Raw genomic sequence first — 15025 nt, 5'->3', positions numbered from 1 at the left:
CATGCTTATATTGTTAACTACAACCATATTTGACAAAATCCCATGTACCACAGACAGAGATCCTTGCGCCGGTGAGAGTAGAATGGACTACGATCAATTGGAAGGCACAAGGTTTTCTCTCAAAAAAAAAAGTACATTAACCTATTAGAATTTGGGTGGCCTGGGTGGGCCTAAAGTTCTTCCTACCTGTGTTGAGATTTATCCTGATCTGTTCCAACAACATATTGATGGTCAGGTACATGAATCACTAGGGTGGCACGATGTTAAAAGAACGCTCTACACCTTGCACAGAAGCTCCAAAAGTGGGCTCACTTATGGTTAGCCTCACTGACAGCAAATTACCGACCAGGTCAGTAAAGTTGTACAGCTGCTGCTCTGTTAAGGCAGCAGATATGCCCAGAAAAATACATTTTCACCCAGAGACAGGCGACAGATCTGGGTAATTCAGCGATTCCCTGTCAATTCCCTGTCGAGTATGGTTTTTCCCAAACTGGGCAGTTGAAGACTTTTTCCAGTGTACATCTTGCTCAGATATACCATGATGCAAATTATTAATGACTAGTGAGTAGGATTATGTGACTAAATAATTCCACACTGAGTTGCCAGTTTATTACTTATCTAGTTGTGTGTTGTGTCCTAGCACGAATTTGCCTGGGCTTCATACTGGATGCACTGGACCATGTTTTACCATACAGAATCTTGTGCCATGCTATACCACGTTGTACCACACAGCAATTTTCCATTAATGTTGCATTATGTAATACCATATAAACCATCCAGAAACTATTCTATTGTGCAGTTACTGCAAATTTGACAGCTGCAAACAGCTCTTTCAGTCTTATCCCAAAGAATATGTCGCCATAAATTTCAGTGCATGTCCTAATTTGGGCCAGGAAACCAATCCCTGTATCATCACACTGCCAGGGCTTTTTGTTGACAGCAAATAAGATGATCAGACAACATCTATCAGACTTTTTTCCACTCTCTTGTTGTTCAGTTTTAATGGCCACTGGAGACATGTTTTTTGTTGTTGTTGTTGTTCTTCTCATACAACATTATCACCTGACATGGACTGTTCTAACCCATCCTCCAGTAAGTGGTGCATTCTGAGAGTACATTCTGCACACTGATGTTGAATTTAGTTATGATTTGCCCGGTTGTGGCCTGTCTGTTTGCTTCCACTATTTTCTGAATTTTCCTTTGACCTCTGTGATCCACAACATGTTTTTGTCTACAAGATCACCAGGCATTGGTTGCTGTTCCTTTGCACACCATTCTCTGTAAATCCTTAAAGATTTTGTGTAAGAATACCAAACATTTGGAAAATGCTATAACCAACATGCCCAGTAGCAAGCTCAAAGTCACTGCCTGATTTACACTACACACTGTAGTCATGTGAAATATTGTTGAAGTCCAGGAGTTTTATGAAGGTGACCTAAGAAATTGGCTAGTGATTATATATATATATATATATATATATATATATATATATATATATATATATATATATATGATGGTGAATTAATTTTAATTTTTTTTTAATCAGCAGTGACCTGTGCAGAACTTGAAGGCTTTCGTGAATTGCAGCATGCAGCAACAGGTCTGAAAATCCAAAAAGAGAAAGAGAAGAGTGGTTTGCCCTCCTCTACACCACCCAGTCATGCTTGGGCCAGCCATATTCAGGAGCATGGGCATTACAAGGAGCATGGCAGGTCTGGAACTGAACGCCACCCTGAAGTTTTAACTAATAAGAAAGATGCCAACAGCTCTCACATCAAGGTATTCACTTACTTTTGTAACTGAAAGCTCAAGAAATATAAATGTATATAAATGTAAATATAAATGTAACTTACATATAGTATATGTCTCTTCTTGTCTGACAGCAAGACATAGATCATATCTACTACATTTCCAAAATCTACCAGCCCACAGATGCTGCAGCCAAGGACTTGTGGGTAAATTTGAAACAGATGGACAAGGGAAAGGTTCATGGAGTCCTTTCTGACACCCACAGACAAGCTTTGGTATGTCTACACATCCCATTATTAACTGAAGTTGATTGGTAATATTTCTGATGCAATAAGTGCATCTTCAAAACAACAGCTTTTTAGGTGTTTAATTTAGGATATCATTGCTGACATGTTATTGATATCACCTAAGTAACTAAAATCTCCCTGTTTATAGGAATAATACTAAAATATTATACTAGCAGAATATCACAGTTGAGAATGGTTTCTCATTATGATAAAATGAAATGATGTGATTTGATTGGCTATCAGGGGCATGGTGGCTTAGTGGCTTAGTGGTTAGCATGTTTGCCTCACACCTCCAGGGTTAAGGTTTCGAATTTGCGGCCTTGTGTGTGTTTGTATGTTCTCCCCGTGCTGAGGGGGTTTTCTCCGGGTACTCCGGTTTCCTCCCCCAGACCAAAGACATGCATGGTAGGCTGATTGGTATGTCAAAAAGTATCCATAGTGTATGAATGAGTGTGAGAATGTGTGTGTGATTGTGCCCTGTGATGGATTGGCACCCATCCAGGTTGTCCCCCACCTTGTGCCCCATGCCCCCTGGTTCCAGGTTCCCTATAACCCAGTAAGGTGTTGTGTGTGGCACTACATTTGGAAAACATGGCAGTGATGTCCACAGTCAAAGTAATTAAGAGTATAATGTAAGGGTTTAAGACTATATCGGACATTCTATATAATTTATAATATAGTCCCCTCCAAAAGTATTGGAACGACGAGGTCAATTCTATTGTGTTTCAATTGACAATTGGGTTTAAGCTCAAAAGATGAACATGAGATGATAGAACAGAAATTCATCTTTCATTGTCCTGATATTTACATCTAGATGTGTTGAACAACTTAGAACACGGCACCTGTTGTTTTTTTTTCAAATGATCAAAAATATTGGAACATGCTACTGACAGGTGTTTCTTGTTGCCCTGTTAGATTGATTGTTTAAACAATTATTAGCTCTGAATGTCTACTTTTAGTATGAGCCCTGGGTTTCACCTGTGAAATGCAAATGATATTGCATTTGTTGTTAAGAAGGATAAACTAATATGAAGCCCAGAGGACTGTAGAGACCGCTACAGTGCAGTGGAACCTCAGTAGTTGGACTTCTGATCGGAAGGTCACGAGTTAAAATGAATTTGCCCTTGAGCAAGGCCCTTAATCATCTACCGCTCAGGTGTATAAATGGGATATATGTAAGTTATGTATGTAAGTGTGCCGTAAATGTTAAAAGGTGAGCATTTTGAAGCGGAGAAAGCTATGGCTCACTAACATTTTGAAACGTTATGAAAAAGAAACTCCTGTGTTTCTAACACAACATTATCGGTTTTGACTCCTTTTTCCAAGGGGGCACGATGGCTTAGTGGTTAGCACATTTGCCTTGCACCTCCAGGGTTGGGGGCTGTGATTCTTGCCAATGCACTGCATATAGAAAATACAAATTTCTATATAGAAATCAGGGGAAAATGTTATGGCAATATGGGATTTTCAACAAAAATGATGAAAAGTTTGAGATGCTTGACTTCTGCTTGAGATTAATTTATATCCAAATATGACAAATACACTGTTATTCCATGTATGTACTAATACACACACACACACACACATATATATATATATATATTTTAATGCGTATTAGGTTTTGCTGGACATTCTCTATTTTGGAATTCAATTCAATAATTTGGTTATTGTTTTACAGACAGTGAATTTGTCCTTTGCGTTTCCTTATTATGGACATTTACTGAGAGAGATAACAGTGACTACTGGTGGTGAGTTCTTAACAAAATTCTAAATAAGTGTACTATAAAGATGTATTTTTAGTAAAATATCGTGAAGAATCTTCCAATATCCACAGGTTTTCTCTACACAGGAGACGTGATCCATAGGATGCTGACAGCCACTCAGTACATTGCTCCACTCATGGCTAACTTTGACCCGAGTATTTCCCCAATGTCCACCATCATTTACTCTGATAATGGTACAGTGGAGCGCTGCACGTATTCCATTCATTCCCCCCCACATTTCTCCCGGTTTATAAATTTGTAGTACTCAACATCAGAATAAAAGAGGCGATTATGTGATTTAGCTAATCTCTGTGGTTCACAGGCACAGCTCTTATTGTGCAGTGGGACCATGTTTATCTGCAGGATGACCCAGATTTGGGCAGTTTCACTTTCCAGGCTTCATTGCACAGTGATGGCAGGATCACCTTTGCTTACAAAGAGGTTTGACTTTGTATGATTTTCATGGCAAAAATAGTCAAAAAAAAAAAAAGCACTGTTTTGCCAACTAATGCTGTTTAAATTTACTTCTCAGATTCCTGTTGCTATCAATGAGATTAGGTCAGAGAATCACCCAGTGAAAATTGGTCTTTCTGATGCATTTATGGTGCTTCATAAGATTCAGCGGATTCCAGGTACAAGTTGCATGCTAGTCTTTCAGAATCTTTTCATTCTGTGTAATCTATTTAAACAATATTAGCGTATGGACTCAGACACGCAACTCTAAGAACCGGTGTACTTCTACAGACACAGACATCCGAAGGAGAACAATATACGAGTACCATCGAGTTGAGCTGTTGAAATCCAAAATTACCAACTACACTATCATTGAGTTGCTGCCTCTTCCAAGTGAGTCTCTCTTAGCTAAATGAGATCAGTGTTTTTTTCTGTCTTCGAGACCATCGTGATAAAAGTGTCATTTTTCTCAGTGTAGTGGTGTGTATTTATTTGTTTAGTGTGAGTCAACCAGAATGTTCTTCCCCTTTTGTCGCCTCTATGTTAAATTATGCCACTGTTTCCTGTTCATCCCAATTGCACTAGCCTGCCTGCAGTTCTCCAGCTGTGACAGCTGTGTTACAGCTCACATCGGCTTCAACTGTAGCTGGTGCAGACGCCTACGAAGGTGCCATTCATTTATCCACTTTTTTTTTTTTTTTAGCATTTTATCATTTAGTGTTTATAGATCATTTAGATCCGCTGTGCCTTATAAAATAAAATGTCCATAGATAGATGGAGAAAAAAAACATTTGGAGGAAAGGGGGGGGGGAGGCGTTGTCGATGTGAACAAGTGTGTGATTGGGTGTCTATGATGGAGCTGTATCACATTCAGGGTGTATTCCTGAGTCACACCAAGTGGTCCCAGGATAAGCTGCACATCCACCATGTCCACTGACCAGTTATTAATAATGAATGAATGTATAAATAAAAACACTCATTGCTTACTTTAATAGGAACACCGGTACCCATACGTATTCATGGAATTATCCAATCAGCAGCCTCTCAGCAGATACAGGTCAAAATTTTCTGAATGTGATGTGAACATTGACTTTGAAGCTCTTGACCTGTATCTGCATGAGCAAGGAAGGGTACAGGTATTCCTTTTAAAGTGGGTAGTGAAAGACAGACAGACACAGACCGACCTGAAATGGGTATCAAATTGCAGAGTCTATGCAAAAATGTTTCTGAATAAAGTTAAACCACAAATTTGACAAATGTAGTTTCTGTTAACACACACTAGAGGGGGAATGGGAACAACTCTGACGTGACCATGTAGAAATAACAGAAGCAGTACAATGACTTCAAAGTCCTATCCTGTACGTTTGTAAAAATTTCAAGAAATTGTATTTGTCTGGTGCACAGATGTTCCAGTGGCTTTGACCGAAATCGTCAGGATTGGGTTGACAGTGGTTGTTTGGATGAGGTAATGGCATGTTAACACTGTCACAGTGTTAATCATCCTATATTGCCATCATCCTATATTTCCTTTATTACAATTATTATTAACTGCATTTCAATGCATTTTCAGATAAAGAACCAGAGCTGCAGTGAAACAATCAAACCACATGCTGTAAGCACTGGGCCTGCAATCAATAACACAGCAGCATCTACAGCCACAGCCCAGCCCAGCAGATACAGCAGTGTCATCAGCACTGTATCATCCACAAATGCTCATCCCACCACCATCTCCGCTAAGCGTGAGTACAGTTAAGTGTTCACTAAGACTGTAATAATACTATTGTTTCTATTACAGAAATGATTTTCAGGTCAGTTCCAACCTTACGATTAGTTGAATATCAAAACATAAATACCAAAAAATAATATATGAATGACTGGACAGGACCTATGTCTATTATTTACACTCACACAAAATCAAACCTTTTTTGGGAATGTTTGGGAACAAAATGGGACTGTATACAAGAAAAATCTGATATCTACTGTAAAAAATGGTGGCAGTTTATTGATGTTTTCTGGCTTGTGGTTCAGGACATCACAGAGACTGATGACATCATGAACTCTTGAGTACCAGGATATTTCAGTCCAAATCCTGGTTGCCTTAAGGCCATAGATACAGCTTTTAACAACATGCTAAAGCAAACATACTTCTAAATCAACGCAGAAATAGTTAAAGAAACATAAAATCAGTGTTTTGCAATGACCATCTCTCCATGTACCCTTGAAGAGAGAACTCCCGATGTACACACTTAATGATATGACAGAGCTAAAAATGTTCTGCATGGAGGAGTGGACCAAGTACCCTCCAACCTCCACCTGTTCATTGTAAGAGGGCTGAATATTTAGAAATGGAAATTATATAGAATGAATATGGCACTACATTAAAACTCTATGTTTGAGCTTAAAAAAAAATCACTTGCATGTGTTACTCTGTTTATATGTATATTGATTTTTGTTCATTTTCATGAAGTGTACCAATATGAAATATGCATATGCAATGAAATATGCATATAAGAAAATATATAGAAAGAGAATGAGTCAGTGGAACCAACCCTACTGTTTACCAGGCCAACAGCCTACAGGAAAGCACAGGCTATATATATATATATATAAATCATGTTTACAGTCTTACTCATACATTCAGCCTGCCTCATCCAACATAACAATGCTATAAATCTACCAGGAAGTGACAGTGTGGCTTACATCAACTCAACTTCACATTCCATGACGCCCAGTGCCAAGTCTTTCCTTTAATAAAACTCTGTAAATTAGATTGTAGTGGTTCAAGTATGCAATTTATCATATATAATATTTGCCCTCAGGCTGAATTATTGTTGCATGATGTTGTTGAATGAGATTTAGAGACAGAAAAATACTAGATATTCAAGGTAAACATGAGTCAGTTATATATATATTCTGTTTTGCTTCTTCCCTGCAGAAGGCACAAATATTGCACTTCCTTTGACTGAAGATAGATGTACAGTGCATCCGGAAAGTATTCACAGCGCTTCACTTTTTCCACATTTTGTTATGTTACAGCCTTATTCCAAAATTCTAAGAAACAATACCCCATAATGACAACGTGAAAGAAGTTTGTTTGAAATCTTTGCAAATTTATTAAAAATAAAAAACAAAACAAAAAACACATGTACATAAGTATTCACAGCCTTTGCCATGACACTCAAAATTGAGCTGAGGTGCATCCTGTTTCCACCTGTGGTAAATTCAGTTGATTGGACATGATTTGAAAGGCACACACCTGTCTATATAAGGTCCCACAGTTAACAATGCATGTCAGAGCACAAACCAAGCCATGAAGTCCAAGGAATTGTCTGGAGACCTCTGAGACAGGATTGTATCAAGGCACAGATCTGGGGAAGGGTACAGAAACATTTCTGCAGCATTGAAGGTCCCAATGTGCACAGTGGCCTCCATCATCTGTAAATGGAAGAAGTCTGGAACCAGCAGGACTCTTCCTAGAGCTGGCCGCCTGGCCAAACTGAGCGATCAGGGAGAAGGGCCTTAGTCAGGGAGGTGACCAAAAATCCGATGGTCACTCTGACAGAGCTCCAGCGTGTCTCTGTGGAGAGAGGAGAACCTTCCAGAAGAACAACCATCTCTGCAGCACTCCTGCAGACAGAAGCCACTCCTCAGTAAAAGGCACATGACAGCCCGCCTGGAGTTTGCCAAAAGGCACCTGAAGGACTCTCAGACCAAAGATTGAACTCTTTGGCCTGAATGGCAAGCGTCATGTCTGGAGGAAACCAGGCACCACTCATCACCTGGCCAATACCATCCTTACAGTGAAGCATGGTGGTGGCAGAATCATGCTGTGGGGATGTTTTTCAGTGGCAGGAACTGGGAGACTAGTCAGTATCGAGGGAAAGATGAATGCAGCAATGAACAGAGACATCCTTGATGAAAACCTGCTCCAGAGCGCTCTGGACCTCAGACTGGGGCGAAGGTTTGTCTTCCAATAGAACAACGACCCTAAGCACACAGCCAAGATAACAAAGGAGTGGCTACAGGAAAACTCTGTGAATGTACTTGAGTGGCCCAGCCAGAGCCCAGACTTGAACCCGATTGAACATCTCTGGAGAGATCTGAAAATGGCTGTGCACCGACACTCCCCATCCAACCTGATGGAGCTTGAGAGATCCTGCAAAGAAGAATGGGAGAAACTGCCCAAAAATAGGTGTGCCAAGCTTGTAGCATCATGCTCAAAAAGACTTGAGGCTGTAATTGGTGCCAAAGGTGCTTCAACAAAGTATTGAGCAAAGGGTGTGAATACTTATGTACATGTGCTTTTTTGGTTTTTTATTTTTAATAAATTTGCAAAGATTTCCAACAAACTTCTTTCACGTTGTCATTATGGGGTATTGTTTGTAGAATTTTGAGGAAAATAATGGATTTAATCCATTTTCGAATAAGGCTGTAACATAACAAAATGTGGAATAAGTGAAGCGCTGTGAATACTTTCCGGATGCACCGTATTTCACTGAATTGTCTCTGTCCATCTAAAAACCTTATGTTATATTGTTTTGTTTTATAAAACTTGACAAATTTGGTCTATAGAAAATGCTAGTTATTTACGTGGCTGTCGTTCTACACAGGATAACTGCCAGGGACAGTTTAAACACCTGGATATCTTCTTTTAGACATACATGTTGAAACCTTACTACAAAGTCATGCAGTGATATAGCATTTTACTATAAAACATCATTATCAGTGGCTATCTGTCTCTGGAACCTTCTCACCAATTTCTTGCCAGTTTGGCACTGGTTCTAAGTGACAGGGATCCGTAGCGGTTTTACAGTAGTCATTAGACTCACAGTCACAAACATAAGTTGCATTCTAGTTCACTGCTCATAACCTGATGGACCTATACCAAAATGTCATGAGGAACCAACTCACCCTAGGACTGACTGGAAAGGTGCTCAGATATGACTGTTGTACTCAGTCGGTGGAAGGAGTGATGTTGGTTTTTCTGATGCCCAGTGGCACAGACTGCCGAGTACTACCCACAGAGTGGCACGCTACAGCAGAGGCCGGGTATCTAGCCTACCTGTTTGCCATGGTCAGTCACTCTCAGTGAGGCCAATTATGTGTGGGCCCATTTGAGTAGCTTCTGTGCCAAATGAAGAGCACCATCTGATCTTATGATGCCCTGGCAGTTGATATACCTGACCATCAAAACATTGTCTGAGTGGACTAGAACGTGGTGGTGGCTCAGAAATGACAGGGAGATTTTGAGGGCTAGATAGACTGCCCTCAGTTCCAGTTGACTGAGGTTTCCATTCTCACACTGGGGCTCCACGCATCTCCCACACCATTGTTGCTACACTGCTCTGCAGCCAATGAAGCATTTGTGGTGCTTAATTCTCCCTGATGGGGTACTGCTTCCATGCAAACCGCTCCCTGGAGATAAGCTTTGCTCTTACAGGGTTATGGATCGTGCCCCTCTCATTGAGATGAGGACATGCTATCTGTCATATTTGGGGTTTAGCTGTAGGCTGATGACCCATTTCTGAAAGCTTCTTAATTCCAGCAGCCCTAAGGGAAATTCTGTTGCAGCTGCAGTTCACAATCCAAGCATCCTAACCCAGAAAAGTAATGTCCATCGCATAGTGGGACTACAATCCAAGTGGTTTAGACATGTTCCACTAACCCAGAAGTAGCAACCCCTAGGGCTAATTTGAGAAATTCACTCCTATCCATATACAATCCCCTCTGAAGGTAGTGGAACAGCAAGGCCAGTTCTTTTGTTTCTGCTATACTCTGAAGCCATTTGAGATCAAAAGATGAACGAGATGATAGATCCGAATTTCAGCTTTCATTTCCAACTATTCCATATAAAAAGGATAAACCAACATGAAGACAAGAGAGCTGTCTATGTGAGAAAAGAAAGCCATTCTGAAGCTGAGAAAAGAGAGATTGCACAAGCACTGAAATATAGAGGCCATACCACAAGATGCAAACCACTCATCAGCAGTAAGAATAGGAAGGCCATATTGAAATTCACATAGTTTTACAGAGATGAGCCACATAAATTCTGGAACCAAGAGAACCTATTTACAATCCTGTAAAATTAGTCTAAAACACCTATCCAGGGCATACCCAAAATCAAATTAAAGCTGTTCTTGAACCATTTGGAGTGTGGTTTTGGTCTCTTTTGAAAGATGACACTCTGAAGTTTTTTCCGAAGTAAGTGCTACTGGTATTGAGTAATAGAAGTGTGGACACTGAAATAGAAGTTGTTGTTTTTTATCCCCACCTCAATTCATTTGCATATAGATGCTTGGAGATGTTAGCTGGAAAACACAATGGGATCACAACATGAAGCCTTATGTAGTCCAGGTTTAAAACCACAGAAAATTAATATTTTACACATATTTTTCTAAGGGTATGTCCATGTGTTTTCCAAAATCAACTTTTAGAGACTCCAAAGGACCCTTGGTAACCATGGACACATGCCGAGGATAAACAGGCTACTACTCTTGATTTTCGCATAATTTTGGGCACTCATGAAATGTGACACATCTGAACTATCATATGCCAAATCCAGCAATGCATAAAATGCATATTCATAATTCAAACTAAAGCTTATTTATGTCTGAATATAAAGGTTTGTATTAAATTTATTATACACACACATTATATATATATATATAAAAAATGTACAATTTTAATAATATATTTTATTATTATAATAAAATTCTTACTTGTCTCCCTCCAGAAACATTGCCTCTGCCTCTGAGTCAATATATGAATCATCACTATTTATTTCTGAATCTCCATCCCCAGACTTGGTGCTTTCGCGCTGAATACATTCTTCTAGCGCATCTTTTAGCGAGTATTTTCTTTTCCTCGTCGTTTCTCCATAATTCACCTTCCAAAAGTCAATAACAGTCACAAAACTACACAAAACACTTGGCACTGTTTCACCAGCTTTACGCATCGACTTCTTAGTTGTCGAGTTGAAACCTCCCACTAAAGTAGCATATCATATTTTTCAGCATTTCATTGGCTATCCGATGTGCCAGTCATCCACACAATTGGTTGCAATTGGCTCAATCTTTTCAATCAGAAGATAAAAAGATTTACCGTCACTCCCTCAGCAGCTGTATTAGAAACCCCCTTGCAGCAGTGTTTACTAGTTTGTTTGTTTTTTGTAATTTAATGCCAGGGTAATGTAACAAGTAGTGTTATAAATTTACATAAGATTTTATAAACTATATATATATATACACACACACACACACGCACACACACACACAAACCCTTGAGGGATGCATTGGTTGCTACCACCTCCCGGCAAGAGGGCATATTCCCCAACGGTACACCTGCTGTCAAAAAGGCTGGTGAAGTCTACCGTCAGAGGGCACGCACAACCGCGAGTCACTACGATCCACCGATGACGTTGACGGACTGGGTCCAGCAGAAGGCTGTTGCTCCACACCTGCAGGGGCCGCAGGTGAAGCAGTCCCAGAGGAATTACAGAAGTGGCAGACATCAGCATTACAATCAACCTCAATAACATCCCATGCTGGAGAGACGCCCCCAGACGAAACTGGGCAAGAATATTTAGGATGTCTGTCATCCGAGACAGAGAGGCTCGGATTGTGGATGAATCGATCGAGCCTTCATACACCTCGTAAACACTCGAGGGGCTAGAGAAAGACCAGCGTGTAGGATCCTAAACTGGTAAATCTGGTTTCTGAAGCTGAAGTGTAGGAACTTCCTGACTACATGACTTCACTGGTATTTATTTTCTCGACCTATCTGGATGGCACTGCGATCATCCACTACTTGTTGGACCTTCTCTGGCAGTCAGGAGGAATGAAACAGAACTGCTGCACACACTCTGAATGCAGAGTCAATCGGGTTTACCATTTCAAAAAGCAACAAGCGAAAATAAAATCTAAATCTAATTTTCGATGTCCGTTGCACTTTTAAGACCTTTGAAACGTGGATTTAAAACATTGTAATGCTAATTAAGGCCTTATTTTTATATTAAGGAATTTAAGAGTTTTTAAGGACCCGTGGAAACCCTGTATTAGTTCAAATGAAGTGTCTATCGAAAGGTCACAGTGCGGCGGCCATTTTGACGTCAAGATATCAGGAATGTTTACATGTATGATGGAGAACACGTGAAGGATTTGGCACATCTGCTGGTAACTTGAAATGACACAGCAACAGTCCATGGGTATTGATTGACGGTGTGTTTTGGACTAAATATTTTTACTTACTTGGATACTTTGGACCTTTACCAATGTAACAAGACTGTTTTTGTTAGGATGTTTTCAATCAGTGGACTATTATAAGGCTTCATAGGTGAGTTGCCTCAATTTTGTAATTGTTTGTTTGTATGTTGGTGGCCTGATAGACATTGATTGTAGCTGCTGTTGTGATTGTATCTTGAGATGATTTGCATCAATCAAATCACAAGAATCTTAGCTTCCGAAAGATATGTCGCATGTCGTACGCACAGAAATTGTGTACATAGCATAGTATTGTACTTAACAACGCTTACCGCTACCAAAGTGATGTAGAAAGAAATAAAGGATCTGCTCAAGATCCAAAACATCCTATTTGGGGCAAGGAAGCAGCACAATGTCCTCAGCAGAACAGGGAAGCAGAGCGACAAAGACAAAGCGTCTCCTACTCTCCTCATCCAGTCTATCCAACTTAGCCCAAATGTCCCTCCTGCCTTGCCTTGCCATTCCAATACTTTCAGAGGGGACAATATCCCCGGAACCCACTAACTTTGCAAGTTCAGCAGTGTGTGGGCCTTATGATGTGGGAAACCCACTCGAAAATCTAGAGGTGGATATCACAAGCCAGCAATTCATTAGATTGCAAGCGACATGAGTAAAGGAGCTCAGGTCAAGGACAACACCGTTCAAGACATAGACTGAGAGATGAGTGCTGTGCAAACAGAAATCATAAATAACTGAAAAATGAAGACGTTCACCAGCTTTGGAGGACCAGTTACATGCAGCTCCGACCATACTGTTATGCAGATAGTGCCAAAGTATTCAGAAAAAGTCCGACATGTATGAGATGAGGTGAATAAAGGGACAGATAGGGAACAAGTGGTAGTTTACTGTAAAATACCACGTCACACGATCACCATGTGACTTTGTGGTAAGGTCTCAGCAGATAATACAAGTAAATAAAATTCGAGAAAACGTTACAAATTATCAGCACAAACAAAATCGGTGTACATTTAGACCTTATTTTTGTTTGTTTTTGTAATAGAGGAATTAATGGTCTGGAACTGTTTACAGACTAAATACAGTACATACCAACTCATCCTGTACAGGACATTTAAAAGACTCAATTCATCAGCAACCCTTTAATTTCCTCTGTTTATTTTTGTTTCTACTCATTTGTTATTTATTTACATGTATTCTTGTTCATTTGTATATTTTCTTTATTTAAAATAATAAACATAATTGTTATATTTTGGCATGCTGTCTTGTTTGAATTTTGAGTTTGAATTCATATATGAACACTACTATCTAAACAAAATATTATTATTATTATTATTATTATTATTATTAATGCTGTTGTTGTTATTGTTAACACAATTAAGCATATAGTAGGTGCTTGAGAATTGTTTGATGGTGTTTGCTCTGACAGCCTCTGAGGCAGGGAGGGCAGGTGGACAACGTGAAAGGCAGACTGGTCTGCTTGTTAGCATCCTACTCATCATACTGCTGATGATGGCTGCAGTACTGGCTACATTTTACATGTACCGACATCCCACCTCCAGTGCCAGCCTCTTCTTCATTGAGGTCAGCGCATAAGCCCTTTTTTTATTTTTAGCAAGTTTCATTTCATGCAAATCTGAAATGACAAATGATGCCATTGGCAAGGACAAGATGTACTTTTTAAATGTGTTCATTTGGTAGATACTTTAGCCCAAAGCGACATACAAAGTGGACAGAATCTAATTCAAGCATTTAGCGGAGCAGGTAAGGGTTAAGGTCAGGGATTTAGCAGTTAGTAAACATTACATTACCTTAGTAATACAGTACCTTAACTACTATGCACATTTCACTTTTCCTGTGTAAAACCAATCTGTTTAACTCTATTCTCCCGCGTGTTCAGAGACGGCCAACACGCTGGCCTGTGATGAAGTTTCGCCGAGGTTCTGGCCACCCAGCCTACGCTGAAGTGGAGGCTATGGGACGAGACAAAGAAGGCTTCATTTTAACAGAGTCTAAGGATGGCTTCATCACTGCAGATCGCAGAGAGAGCTCGATTACAACAGACCAAAGAGACGGCTTCATTGTGCCTGATCAAAAAGAAAGGTTCCTTGCAGTGGGACATCGCTGACACGCATTGAACTCACTCTGAAAGAGACTGGAAAAGAAACATACCTCGGAACAGTCGTTACGTTTCCTGTTAACTGTCTTTTATTGTTCTAACAAATGCTGACACTGAATTCTGAAAATATCGATTGGATATTTTGAAAATGAAATCAATGTTTTGTTGTCAAAAATTTATTTGCACTACATAGCTATTTTTTTTTAATAATGTAAAAAGGAGATTCCCTTCCACTGTGTGTGTATATATACATATACACACTATTCTCCAGATACATGGAGCTATAATCAACATGAAAAAACATGCAACACTGATATGATATTACATAAAGAAATTTAATACATACTAAGTAATTACACATTTTAATTTTTATATATAAATAATTAATGTGTGATTCTAGTACACTTATTTCTCTGGAAATAAATCTCTACTTAATAATAA

At 39.5% G+C, this 15025-nt stretch overlaps 1 protein-coding gene across 1 annotated transcript; it reads left to right on the top strand.

Moving 5' to 3' along the window:
* The first annotated feature begins 1581 nt into the window (after positions 1-1581).
* plxdc2a (plexin domain containing 2a) lies at positions 1582-15002 on the top strand. The gene is made up of 12 exons (XM_053628145.1): positions 1582-1779; positions 1884-2024; positions 3715-3784; positions 3871-3993; positions 4122-4240; positions 4332-4431; positions 4544-4645; positions 4838-4919; positions 5657-5717; positions 5823-5991; positions 13895-14049; positions 14366-15002. Exons 2-12 carry the CDS (start codon positions 1971-1973, stop codon positions 14591-14593), a joined length of 1263 nt encoding a protein of 420 aa, XP_053484120.1. The 5' UTR covers positions 1582-1779; positions 1884-1970; the 3' UTR covers positions 14594-15002.
* The last annotated feature ends 23 nt before the right edge of the window (positions 15003-15025 follow it).

Source organism: Ictalurus furcatus, chromosome 7 (assembly GCF_023375685.1).
Source record: "Ictalurus furcatus strain D&B chromosome 7, Billie_1.0, whole genome shotgun sequence".
Classification (NCBI taxonomy): Eukaryota; Metazoa; Chordata; class Actinopteri; order Siluriformes; family Ictaluridae; genus Ictalurus; species Ictalurus furcatus.
The sequence above is the reverse complement of the archived record's forward strand: the minus strand, read 5'-3'. Positions and strand labels throughout refer to the sequence as shown.

Coding starts and splice junctions, on each gene's coding strand:
- plxdc2a (XM_053628145.1), top strand. CDS start 1,971: ATGGACAAGGGAAAGGTTCATGGAGTCCTTTCTGACACCCACAGACAA. Junction 4,241..4,331: donor TCACCTTTGCTTACAAAGAG/GTTTGACTTTGT, acceptor TTTACTTCTCAG/ATTCCTGTTGCTATCAATGA. Junction 14,050..14,365: donor CCAGCCTCTTCTTCATTGAG/GTCAGCGCATAA, acceptor CCGCGTGTTCAG/AGACGGCCAACACGCTGGCC.